This window comes from Staurois parvus, unplaced genomic scaffold (genome assembly GCF_062004578.1).
Source record: "Staurois parvus isolate SC_StPar_1 unplaced genomic scaffold, SC_StPar_1.0 ptg002633l, whole genome shotgun sequence".
NCBI lineage: Eukaryota > Metazoa > Chordata > Amphibia > Anura > Ranidae > Staurois > Staurois parvus.
Window position 1 is genome coordinate 1,705 of NW_028320429.1, and position 14,762 is coordinate 16,466.

Genomic DNA, 14,762 nt, shown 5'->3' on the forward strand with positions numbered 1-14,762 from the left:
GTGAACTCATGTTGGGGATCAATGTTGGTAATCCATGATGGGAATCCATGTTGGGGATCCATGTTGGGGTTCCATGTTGGGAATCCATGTTGGGAATCCATGTTGGGGATCCATAATGGAACCCCTGATGGGAATCCAAGTTGGGAACCCATGATGGGATTCCATGATGGGAATCCATGTTGGGGATCCATAATGGGAATCCATGATGGGAATCCAAGTTGGGAATCCATGTTGGGAATCCATGTTGGGAATCCATATTGGGAATCCATGTTGGGAACTCATGTTGGGGATCGATGTTGGTAATCCATGATGGTAATCCATGTTGAGAATCCATGTTGGGACCCATGATGGGAATTCAAGTTGGGAATCCATGTTGGGAATCTATGTTAGGAATCTATGTTGGGAATCCATCATGGGAATCCAAGTTGACAATTCAAGTTAAGAATCCATGATGGGAATACAAGTTGGGAATCCATATTGGGAATCTATCATGGGAATCCATGTTGGGGATCCAAGTTGGGAATCCAAGTTTTGAATCCATGTTGGGAATCTATGTTGGGAATCCATGTAGGGAATCCATGTTGGGAATCCATGTTGGGGATCCATGTTAGGAATCCAAGTTGTGAATCTATGTTGGGAATCCATGTTGGGAATCCATATTGGGAATCCATGTTGGGGATCCATGTTAGGAATCCATGTTGGGAATCTATGTTGAGAATCCATATTGGGAATCCATGTTGGGGATGCATGTTAGGAATCCAAGTTGTGAATCCAAGTTGGGAATCCATGTTGGGAATCCATGTTGGGAATCCATGTTGGGGATCCATGTTAGGAATCCAAGTTGTGAATCCGTGTTGGGAATCCATGTTGGGCATCTGACCCTACAACTTATTCCTTATGTATTATACATGGAGATCATATCCCCCCCTTATGTATTATACATGGTGATCATATCCCCCCTTATGTATTATACATGGAGATCATATCCCCCTTATGTATTATACATGGAGATCATATCCCCCCCTTATGTATTATACATGGAGATCATACCCCCCTTATGTATTATACATGGATTTCATATCCCCCCCTTATGTATTATACATGGAGATCATATCCCCCCTTATGGATTATACATGGAGATCATATCCCCCCTTATGTATTATACATGGAGATCATATCCCCCCTTATGGATTATACATGGAGATCATATCCCCCCCTTATGTATTATACATGGAGATCATATCCCCCCTTATGTATTATACATGGAGATCATATCACCCCTTATGTATTATACATGGAGATCATATCCCCCTTATGTATTATACATGGAGATCATATCCCCCCTTATGTATTATACATGGAGATCATATCCCCCCTTATGTATTATACATGGAGATCATATCCCCCCCTTATGTATTATACATGGAGATCATATCCCCCCTTATGTATTATACATGGAGATCATATCACCCCTTATGTATTATACATGGAGATCATATCCCCCCTTATGTATTATACATGGAGATCATATCCCCCCCTTATGTATTATACATGCTGATCATATCCCCCCTTATGTATTAAACATGGAGATCATATCCCCCCTTATGTATTATACATGGAGATCATATCCCCCCTTATGTATTATACATGGAGATCATATCCCCCCTTATGTATTATACATGGAGATCATATCCCCCCTTATGTATTATACATGGAGATCATATCCCCCCCTTATGTATTATACATGGTGATCATATCCCCCTTATGTATTATACATGGAGATCATATCCCCCCCTTATGTATTATACATGGAGATCATATCCCCCCTTATGTATTATACATGGAGATCATATCCCCCCCCTTATGTATTATACATGGAGATCATATCCCCCCCCTTATGTATTATACATGGTGATCATATCCCCCCTTATGTATTATACATGGAGATCATATCCCCCCTTATGTATTATACATGGAGATCATAACCCCCCCTTATGTATTATACATGGAGATCATATCCCCCCTTATATATTATACATGGAGATCATATCCCCCCCTTATGTATTATACATGGAGATCATATCCCCCCTTATGTATTATACATGGAGATCATATCCCCCCCTTATGTATTATACATGGAGATCATATCCCCCCCTTATGTATTATACATGGAGATCATATCTCCCCTTATGTATTATACATGGTGATCACATCCCCCTTATGTATTATACATGGAGATCATATCCCCCCCTTATGTATTATACATGGAGATCATATCCCCCCTTATGTATTATACATGGAGATCATAACCCCCCCTTATGTATTATACATGGAGATCATATCCCCCCTTATGTATTATACATGGAGATCATATCCCCCCTTATGTATTATACATGGAGATCATATCCCCCCTTATGTATTATACATGGAGATCATATCCCCCCTTATGTATTATACATGGAGATCATATCCCCCTTATGTATTATACATGGAGATCATATCCCCCCTTATGTATTATACATGGAGATCATATCCCCCCTTATGTATTATACATGGAGATCATAACCCCCCCTTATGTATTATACATGGAGATCATATCCCCCCCCTTATATATTATACATGGAGATCATATCCCCCCTTATGTATTATACATGGAGATCATATCCCCCCTTATGTATTATACATGGAGATCATATCCCCCCTTATGTATTATACATGGAGATCATAACCCCCCCTTATGTATTATACATGGAGATCATATCCCCCCTTATATATTATACATGGAGATCATATCCCCCCCTTATGTATTATACATGGAGATCATATCCCCCCTTATGTATTATACATGGAGATCATATCCCCCCCTTATGTATTATACATGGAGATCATATCCCCCCTTATGTATTATACATGGAGATCATATCCCCCCCTTATGTATTATACATGGAGATCATATCCCCCCTTATGTATTATACATGGAGATCATATCCCCCCTTATGTATTATACATGGAGATCATATCCCCCCCTTATGTATTATACATGGAGATCATATCCCCCTTATGTATTATACATGGAGATCATATCCCCCCCTTATGTATTATACATGGAGATCATATCCCCCCTTATGTATTATACATGGAGATCATATCCCCCCTTATGTATTATACATGGAGATCATATCCCCCTTATGTATTATACATGGAGATCATATCCCCCCTTATGTATTATACATGGAGATCATATCCCCCCTTATGTTTTATACATAGAGATCATATCCCCCCTTATGTATTATACATGGAGATCATATCCCCCCTTATGTATTATACATGGAGATCATATCCCCCCTTATGTATTATACATGGAGATCATATCCCCCCTTATGTATTATACATGGAGATCATATCCCCCCTTATGTATTATACATGGAGATCATATCCCCCCTTATGTATTATACATGGAGATCATATCCCCCCTTATGTATTATACATGGAGATCATATCCCTCCTTATGTATTATACATGGAGATCATATCCCCCCTTATGTATTATACATGGAGATCATATCCCCCCTTATGTATTATACATGGAGATCATATCCCCCCCTTATGTATTATACATGGAAATCATATCCCCCCCCTTATGTATTATACATGGCGATCATATCCCCCCCTTATGTATTATACATGGAGATCATATCCCCTCTTATGTATTATACATGGTGATCATATCCCCCTTATGTATTATACATGGAGATCATATCCCCCCCTTATGTATTATACATGGAAATCATATCCCCCCTTTATGTATTATACATGGAGATCATATCCCCCCTTATGTATTATACATGGAGATCATATCCCCCCTTATGTATTATACATGGAGATCATATCCCCCCTTATGTATTATACATGGAGATCATATCCCCCCTTATGTATTATACATGGAGATCATATCCCCCCCTTATGTATTATACATGGAGATCACATCCCCCCCTTATGTATTATACATGGATATCATATCCCCCCTTATGTATTATACATGGAGATCACATCCCCCCTTATGTATTATACATGGAGATCACATCCCCCCTTATGTATTATACATGGAGATCATATCCCCCCCCTTATGTATTATACATGGAGATCATATCCCCCCCTTATGTATTATACATGGAGATCATATCCCCCCTTATGTATTATACATGGAGATCATATCCCCCCTTATGTATTATACATGGAGATCATATCCCTCCTTATGTATTATACATGGAGATCATATCCCCCCCCTTATGTATTATACATGGAGATCATATCCCCCCCTTATGTATTATACATGGAGATCATATCCCCCCCCTTATGTATTATACATGGAGATCATATTCCCCTTATGTATAATACATGGAGATCATATCGCCCCTTATGTATTATACGTGGAGATCATATCCCCCCCCCTTATGTATTATACATGGAGATCATATCCCCCCCCCTTATGTATTATACATGGAGATCATATCCCCTTTATGTATTATACATGGAGATCATATCCCCACTTATGTATTATACATGGAGATCATATCCCCCCCCTTATGTATTATACATGGAGATCATATCCCCCTTATGTGTTGTACATGGAGATCATATCCCCCTTATGTATTATACATGGTGATCATATCCCCCCTTATGTATTATACATGGAGATCATATCCCCCCTTATGTATTATACATGGAGATCATATCCCCCCCCTTATGTATTATACATGGAGATCATATCCCCCCTTATGTATTATACATGGAGATCATATCCCCCCTTACGTATTATACATGGAGATCATATCCCCCCTTACGTATTATACATGGAGATCATATCCCCCTTATGTATTGTACATGGAGATCATATCCCCCCTTATGTATTATACATGGAGATCATATCCCCCCTTATGTGTTATACATGGAGATCATATCCCCCCCTTATGTATTATACATGGAGATAATATCCCCCTTATGTATTATACATGGAGATCATATCCCCCCCTTATGTATTATACATGGAGATCATATCCCCCCTTATGTATTATACATGGAGATAATATCCCCCCTTATGTATTATACATGGAGATCATATCCCCCCTTATGTATTATACATGGAGATAATATCCCCCCTTATGTATTATACATGGAGATCATATCCCCCCCTTATGTATTATACATGGAGATCATATCCCCCTTATGTATTATACATGGTAATCATATCCCCCCTTATGTATTATACATAGAGATCATATCCCCCTTATGTATTATACATGGAGATCATATCCCTCCCTTATGTATTATACATGGAGATCATATCCCCCTTATGTATTATACATGGAGATCATATCCCCCCTTATGTATTATACATGGAGATCACATCCCCCCCTTATGTATTATACATGGAGATCATATCCCCCCTTATGTATTATACATGGAGATCATATCCCCCCTTATGTATTATACATGGAGATCATATCCCCCCTTATGTATTATACATGGAGATCATATCCCCCCTTATGTATTATACATGGAGATCATATCCCCCCCTTATGTATTATACATGGAGATCATATCCCCCCTTATGTATTATACATGGAGATCATATCCCTCCCTTATGTATTATACATGGAGATCATATCCCCCCTTATGTATTATACATGGAGATCATATCCCCCCTTATGTATTATACATGGAGATCATATCCCCCCTTATGTATTATACATGGAGATCATATCCCCCTTATGTATTATACATGGAGATCATATCCCCCTTATGTATTATACATGGAGATCATATCCCCCTTATGTATTATACATGGAGATCATATCCCCCTTATGTATTATACATGGAGATCATATCCCCCCTTATGTATTATACATGGAGATCATATCCCCCCTTATGTATTATACATGGTGATCATATCCCCCCTTATGTATTATACATGGAGATCATATCCCCCCCTTATGTATTATACATGGTGATCATATTCCCCCTTATGTATTATACATGGAGATCATATCCCCCCTTATGTATTATACATGGAGATCATATCCCCCCCTTATGTATTATACATGGAGATAATATCCCCCCCTTATGTATTATACATGGAGATAATATCCCCCTTATGTATTATACATGGTGATCATATCCCCCCTTATGTATTATACATGGAGATCATATCCCCCTTATGTATTATACATGGAGATCATATCCCCCCTTATGTATTATACATGGTGATCATATCCCCCCTTATGTATTATACATGGAGATCATATCCCCCCCTTATGTATTATACATGGAGATCATATCCCCCCTTATGTATTATACATGGAGATCATATCCCCCCCTTATGTATTATACATGGAGATCATATCCCCCCTTATGTATTATACATGGAGATCATATCCCCCCTTATGTATTATACATGGTGATCATATCCCCCCTTATGTATTATACATGGAGATTATATCCCCCCCTTATGTATTATACATGGAGATCATATCCCCCCTTATGTATTATACATGGAGATCATATCCCCCTTATGTATTATACATGGAGATCATATCCCCCCTTATGTATTATACATGGAGATCATATCCCCCCTTATGTATTATACATGGAGATCATATCCCCCTTATGTATTATACATGGAGATCATATCCCCCCTTATGTATTATACATGGAGATCATATCACCCCCTTATGTATTATACATGCTGATCAAATCCCCCCTTATGTATTATACATGGAGATCATATCCCCCTTATGTATTATACATGGAGATCATAGCCCCCCCCCTTATGTATTATACATGGAGATCATATCCCCCCCTTATGTATTATACATGGAGATCATATCCCCCCTTATGTATTATACGTGGAGATCATATCCCCCCTTATGTATTATACATGGAGATCATATCCCCCCCTTATGTATTATACATGGAGATCATATCCCCCCTTATGTATTATACATGGAGATCATATCCCCCCTTATGTATTATACATGGAGATCATATCCCCCCCTTATGTATTATACATGGAGATCATATCCCCCCCCTTATGTATTATATATGGAGATCATATCCCCCCCTTATGTATTATACATGGAGATCACATCCCCCCTTATGTATTATACATGGAGATCATGTCTGCTTTGTCTACAATTTGGAGTTGCAGACAGTTCCCTGGGAGGGGGGATGGGGGGTTGGAATGGGATGGATATCAGCAGGGAGCAGGAACAGTCTGGTCTTTTGTGGCTGTGAAAGACCAGACCAGACCAGTTCTCACTGGAGTTTGGGGCTCAAATTCCCCTTATGTATTATACATGAAAAGCACATCCTTCATCCCTCATAACTGAGCTCCTCCATCCCCCATAACTGAGCTCCTCCATCCATCAAAACTGAGCTCCTCCATCCCCCATAACTGAGCTATTACTTCCCCCATAACTGAGCTCCTCCATCCCCCATAACTGATCTCCTCCATCCATCAAAACTGAGCTCCTTCATCCCCCATAACTGAGCTATTACTTCCCCCATAACTGAGCTCCTCCATCATCCATAACTGAGCTCCAACTTCCCCCATACCTGAGGGCCTTCATCCCCCATTACTGAGATCCTCCATCCACCATACTTTAGGTCCTCCAGCCCCCATACCTGGGGCTCTCCATCCCCCTCAAGTGAGCTCTTCCATCCCCCACAAGTGAGCTCCTCCATCCCCCACAACTGAGGTCCTTCATCCCCCATAATTGAGCTACTCCATCCCCCATAATTGAGGTTCTTCACCCCCCCGATAACTGAGCTCCTCCATTCCCCATAACTGAGCTCTTACATCCCCCTTAACTGAAGTCCCCCATCTCACAAAACTGAGCTCCTCCCTCCCCCATAACTGAGCTCCTACTTCCCCCATAATTGAGCTCCTCCATCACCCATACCTGAGGTCCTCCATCCCCTATAACTGATATCCTCCATTCCCTATAATGTGAATCCTTTATCCCCATAACTAGGTTCTGCCAACTCGTAATTGAGGTTCTTCATTCCCCATAACAGATGTCTTCAATCCTCCATAAATGAGGTCCTCCTTCCCCCTCCTGAGCTTTGTTGTCCTTCTCTGTTCAGTTCCAGCACCTCCTTCCTGAGGACTGGTGACCAGACCCGGATGGCATACTCAAGGTGTGGCTGAGTCTTGTAAAGTGGTGGAATTATAGTTGTATCTCCGGAGTAAATCCCCTTTTTCCTGCATGCTAATATTCTGCTGGCCGTGCTTGTTGCAGCGTGCTGGGTCTAGGCCCCCCAGATCCTTTTCCATCCTCGATTCCCCCCGAGGTTCTCCTCCTTGTGAGTATTGAATTGTATTGTAACTGTACCGTCTGACCTCGTGTTGTAAAGAGCGGTACAACTGTAGCTGGCGCTCTATAAACCCTGAATAATAATAATATTAATGATTCAAAATCCTAACACTGACGTACAAAGCCGTCCACCATACTGCCCCGAACTACATCACTGACCTAATATCCAAGTACCGCCCAACACGCACACTCCGCTCCTCACAAGACCTCCTTCTCTCTAGTTCCCTGGTCTCTTCCTCCCATGCCCGCCTCCAGGACTTCTCCAGGGTGTCACCCATCCTCTGGAACTCCCTGCCCCAACCCATCAGATTATCACCTACTCTCCTCTCCTTTAGGCGCCCCCTGAAAACCCATCTCTTCAGGGAAGCCTACCCCACCCCCTGCTAACTTGCCTCCCTCCTCCACTCTTCCTACCACTCCATCCCCCACAGCTATCTCCTCCTGTGCCACCATCCCCTCCCTCCTAGATTGTAAGCTCCCAGGATCAGCCCCTCCCTCCTAGATTGTAAGCTCGAAAGAGCAGGGCCCTCAATCCCCTCATGTTTTGCATTGTATTGTTGTTGTTCTGTCACATGTTCTGTCCCGCTTTGTAATATACAGCGCTGAGCGAACTATTGGCGCTTTATAAACCCTGAATAATAATAATATTAATGATGTGTATTCATATTTTTATTGTTACATTTTCCTATGTTGAACCCCGTCTACCAAATAGTTACCCACCCCCGTATGTTACTGAGGTCTTCCTGTAAAGTTGCTGTCTCCCATTGTGAAGTTCTTGCCCTGCCCAGCTTTGTATTGTCAGCAAACACTGAGATTGAACTACTTATTTCAGTCTCTTCGGGATGGAATGAGTTAATCCCCTTCAGGGGGACATGTTCTCTCCATTCCTTTCCCTGGCCTGCTCTCTAGAGGAGTGGGGGAATCTCTATTCATCTTCTTGCATTCCACAACCTCATTCTCTGGCACACAAAGCCAGTCTGCTCCTCCTCCTTCTCCTGGTTCTCAGAGGGAAAGTCCATCACTTCCTTGTTCCACTCTCAGCGATGGCGTCTGCTGATCTGAGGAAGGAGCTGGACTGCTCCGTCTGTCTGAACATTTATACAGATCCTGTAAACCTGACATGTGGACACAACTTCTGCCGGGTCTGTATTGATCGTGTGTTGGATACACAGGGAAGGTCTGGAAGGTATTCCTGTCCTGAATGCAGAACAGAGTTCCAGGATCGGCCTGCACTGTACAGAAACATAACTCTGTGCAACATCGTGGAGAACTTCCTGTCTACTCAGCCAGACGAGGAGAAGTCCGAGGTCTTGTGTACTCACTGTGTGGACTCTCCTATACCTGCCGTGAAGTCCTGTCTGCTCTGTGAAGCTTCTCTGTGTGACAAACACCTGAGTGTCCACAGCAAGACCCGAAGACACATCTTATGTGACCCCACCACTTCCCTGGAGAGCAGGAAATGCTCCATCCATAGAAAGATCCTGGAGTATTACTGTAGCCTGGATGGTGCCTGCATCTGTCTGTCCTGCAGGTTGGATGGAGCTCACCACGGGCACCAGGTGAAGATGTTGTCTGTGGCTTCTGAAATGAAGAAGGAGAAGCTGAAAACTGTCCACCAAAAACTGAAGACAAAGCAAAAAGAAGCTGTGAGAAGAATTCAACATCTTCAGGAACACAAGAAGAAAGTGATGGACAAAGCAGATGGGGAGAAATCAAAGACCACCGCCCTGCTTGGAAACCTCAGGAGACATCTGGAAGACCTGGAGAAGAAAGTCCTGAAGGAAATTTCTGGGCAGGCAGAGCGGATCTCCATTACTGTCAATGATATGACCCGGGAGCTGGAAATAAAGAAGGAGGAGCTGTCCAGGAAGATGGTTGACATCGAGGAGCTGTGCAACATGACGGATCCACTGATTTTCCTTCAGAAATCAGAGACGGGGAACTTGTGTGATACTGAGGATGGAGATGATGAGGACTCAGAGAGCCATGATATACTCAGGGATCTGGACATGGTTGGGATCTCACACACATTACACAACGGGTTATCTGATATCATGTCTGGGCTAAATACCAGGATGGAGGGAGCTGGAGACAAGTTTCTGGATGAAAGCACAGCTGGTAAGAAGTTACAAATCTCAGAAGACGGGAAAACTGTAACCGCCTTTCCAACACCAGACAGGAATCTTCCAGAAACACCAAAGAGGTTTGAGTTTTCTCAGGTAATGAGCAGTTGGAGTTTCTCCTCAGGGCGGCATGTCTGGGAGATGGACGTTGGGGGATCAAGTACATGGGATATCGGGATGTGTTACCCCAGTATAGACAGGAGCTGGAATGTTGAGGGATGTTACCAAGATCAAAATTATAACCGGAGGGAATGTTTGATCAAATATTGGGGTATACATAATGCTTATAAATGTTATTCTTATATGGATAACAATGATGATTGGAAGAGAATTGGCTGCCAAGGCAGTACGATGATCAGGATGTATCTGGATTACGAGGCCGGGAGGATCTCCTTTTATGAGATGAGTGTCCCGGCCAGACACATCCACACCTTCACCTGCATCTTCATTGAGCCCCTCCATGTTGTGATAGGGGTGTGGGATGACTATGGGTATATAAAGAGTTGTGGGGGGAGGGCAATCAATGATCGGAAATGATAAATCTGCCCAAAAAACAATGACATCACATAAAGAAGGGATCGGATTGGAGGAATATTGAACCAAGCTCCCCCCAACACTCAGACACACACGGCCCATGATACTCCATCTAGTTTGTTTTTAGTTTTGGATGGAGGGTGGAAGGGTTAGACCTTCTGTTGGGTCTTCTTGCCATCTATGCCCCCCCCCCCCCCCACTGGGGCGATCCGCCCTCTCTGTATGTCCTCGTGAACATTTTGGGAAACCCAGGTTGCTGAGTTGTCAGCAGAAGAGGGAGTATCTTCTCATGGGGTCACCTATCCCAGTGATGGCTGTCTAAGGATGACAACACTTATTAGGTGGGACTTCCTCTCTCTTCCTGTTGTGTCACTGAGACAAGAAGTGAGGGAAAGTCCGTCCAATGGGACCAAAAAAAAATAAAATAAAAAAAATCTATCTAGTTTTGTCTTTAGATATATTGTAGGAATGGATAAATGATACAGTGAGGAACAGAAGTATTTGAACCCCCTGCAAGTTCTCCCACTTCTCCATCATGGAGGGTCTGACATTCACATTGGTGGGGATTCCCACTCTGAGGACAGAATTCAGGAGATCACATTGTATGATTTGTAAAGAATGTATTTGTCTCGCACGGCTGAACAGAAGTATTTGAACCCCTGAGAAGATCCGTGTTAATATTTGGTACAGAAGCCTTTGTCTGCAATTCCAGAGGTCAGACGTTTCCTGTAGTCCTTGGCCAGGTTTGCACTGCAACAGGGATTTTGGCCGACTCCTCCACACCGATCTCCTCTAGATCTGTCAGGTTTCGGAGCTGTCGCTGAGCAACACAGAGTTTCAGCTCCCTCCAAAGATGTTCTATTGGATTTAGGTGTGGAGACTGGCTAGGCCACTCCAGAACCTTGATATGCTTCTTACGGAGCCACTCCTTGGTTCTCCTGGCTGTGTGCTTCGGGTCGTTGTCATGTTGGAAGACCCAGCCACGACCCATCTTCAATGCTCTGACTGAGGGAAGGAGGTTGTTGCTGAAAATCTCCCAATAAATGGCCCCATTCATCCTCTCCTTAATACAGTGCAGTCGACCTGTCCCCTTCGCAGAAAAGCCCCCCCCAAAGCATGATGTTCCCACCCCCATGCTTCACAGTAGGGATGGTGTTCTTGGGATGCAACTCAGCCTTCTTTCTCCTCCAAACACGACGAGTGAAGTTTACACCAAAAAGTTCTCCTTTGGTCTCATCTGACCACATGACTTTCTCCCATACCTGCTCTGCATCATCCAGATGGTCATTGGCAACCTTCAGACGGGCCTGGACATGTGATGACTTGAGAAGGGGAACCTTCAGACGGGCCTGGACATGTGATGACTGGAGCAGGGGAACCTTCAGACGGGCCTGGACATGTGATGACTGGAGCAGGGGAACCTTCAGACGGGCCTGGACATGTGATGACTGGAGCAGGGGAAGCTTCAGACGGGCCTGGACACGTGATGACTGGAGCAGGGGAACCTTCTGACGGGCCTGGACATGTGATGACTGGAGCAGGGGAACCTTCAGACGGGCCTGGACATGTGATGACTTGAGCAGGGGAACCTTCAGACGGGCCTGGACATGGGATGACTTGAGCAGGGGAACCTTCAGACGGGCCTGGACATGTGATGACTTGAGCAGGGGAACCTTCCATGCAATGCATGATTGGAAACCATGACGGCGTAGTGTTCTACCGACAGTGACCTGTGAAACTGTGGTCCCAGCTCTCTTCATATCATTGACCAGCTCCTCCCTTGTAGTTCTGGGCTGATTCCTCCCCTTTCTTCTCATCGGTGATACCCCACAAGGGGACATCTTGCATGGAGCCCCAGTCCGAGGGAGACTGACAGTCGTCTTTAGCCTCTTCCATTTTCTAACAATTGCTCCAACAGTTGATCTATTTTCACCAAGCTGCTTGGCAATTGCCCCGTAGCCCTTTCCAGCCTTGTGGAGGTCCACAATTTTGTCTCTGGTGTCTTTTGACAGCTCTTTGGTCTTGCCCATGGTAGTAGTTGGAGTCTGACTGACTGTGGGGTGGACAGGTGTCTTTAAAGAGCTCAGAGTGGAGTAGAGGTGGACTTTGTAAAGGCGCAGTAACAGGTCTTTGAGGGCCAGAATTCTTGCTGTTTCTTAGGTGTTCAAATACTTCTGTTCAGCCGTGCGAGACAAATACATTCTTTACAAATCATACAATGTGATCTCCTGAATTCTGTCCTCAGAGTGGGAATCCCCTGCAATGTGATCTCCTGAATTCTGTCCTCAGAGTGGGAATCCCCTCCAATGTGAATGTCAGACCCTCCATGATGGAGAAGTGGGAGAACTTGCAGAATCGCAGGGGATTCAAATACTTCTGTTCCTCACTGTATACGGTAGGAATGCCCCGGTACCGGGTTTTTTTTTGGTGAGTACGAGTACCGGTACCGATGGATGCAAGCTGCACGGCAAACATAGCATGCGGTGTGAAGAGAAATGCGTTTCCTGTCCAAATCACATGCAGTCCCCCCCCTCCCCCCCACTCCTGTGTGATCCCAAGCTTGTCATATCCCGAGTTCACAGGAGAGGTGCGGGAAACTTCCCCTGCAGGCATCCCACGCAGAGGTTCAGCGGTAGGAGAGGAGAGAAAGCCCCACCGCTTCCTCTCCTTGCAGCCATGACAGTTCAGGCTAGACTCCATCTGATTGGTCAGCTGCAAATCCCCGCCTCTTTCTCTCCTCTCCTACCGCTGACCCTCTGTGTGGGATGCCTGCAGGGAAAGTTTCCCGCACTCCTCCTGTGAACTCGGGCTATGACTAGCTTGGGATCACACAGGAGCGGGGGGGGGGGGGGACCGCATGTGATTTGGACAGGAATCGCATTCTTCCTGGAATCACATCCTGGTCTTTGTGGTGCAGTTGGCCCCCATTAATACAAATCACAAAGCCAATTATGGGTGGAGGTATCGGGAGTATATTCAGGGGGACGAATACTCATGGAAATACTCGCTATCGGCACCGATGTTCAGCTTTCACCGCAGTCGCACTTTGAATGACAATTACTCCGTCATGCAACATTGTATCCAAATGACATTTCTCATGTTTGTAGACAGAGCTTTCTTCTGGGGGGATTTACTCCCCACCGGGCTTTGTATTGTTTGCTGCATACACATCCAACTCTGAACGATTTCTTTGTTTCCGTCCAATTGGACGATTTTTACATTTTACAAATAAACGATCTTTCTTCATCAATTTACACCGAAATATATTCTGCTCAATTTCTGTGTATGTCAGTAAGTCCGGGTGTCAGATACAGAGTCCACACACTGCGGGATATATATCTGACAATCCATCGATCCCCATGTACTGACGGACCATCTCATTGCTGGAGGTCCGAAAATGTCAGGACGGTACAAATCCCCCCCAATGTCAGGACGGTACAAATCCCCCCCAATGTCAGGACGGTACAAATCCCCCCCAAATGTCAGGACGGTACAAATCCCCCCCAATGTCAGGACGGTACAAATCCCCCCAAATGTCAGGAGAGTACAAATCCCCCCAAATGTCAGAACCGTACAAATCCCCCCAAATGTCAGGAGAGTACAAATCCCCCCCAAATGTCAGGACAGTACAAATCCCCCCAAATGTCAGAACCGTACAAATCCCCCCAAATGTCAGGAGAGTACAAATCCCGCCCAAATGTCAGGACAGTACAAATCCCCCCAAATGTCAG

The 14,762-nt window shown here is 44.1% G+C and overlaps 1 protein-coding gene across 1 annotated transcript; it reads left to right on the top strand.

The window, feature by feature from the left end:
* The first annotated feature begins 9,417 nt into the window (after window positions 1-9,417).
* On the top strand, window positions 9,418-11,034 carry LOC149430003 (tripartite motif-containing protein 6-like). The gene is made up of 2 exons (XM_089666261.1): window positions 9,418-9,456; window positions 9,547-11,034. Exons 1-2 carry the CDS (start codon window positions 9,418-9,420, stop codon window positions 11,032-11,034), a joined length of 1,527 nt encoding a protein of 508 aa, XP_089522387.1.
* The last annotated feature ends 3,728 nt before the right edge of the window (window positions 11,035-14,762 follow it).

Coding starts and splice junctions, on each gene's coding strand:
- LOC149430003 (XM_089666261.1), top strand. CDS start 9,418: ATGGCGTCTGCTGATCTGAGGAAGGAGCTGGACTGCTCC. Junction 9,457..9,546: donor GGAAGGAGCTGGACTGCTCC/GTCTGTCTGAAC, acceptor TTGGATACACAG/GGAAGGTCTGGAAGGTATTC.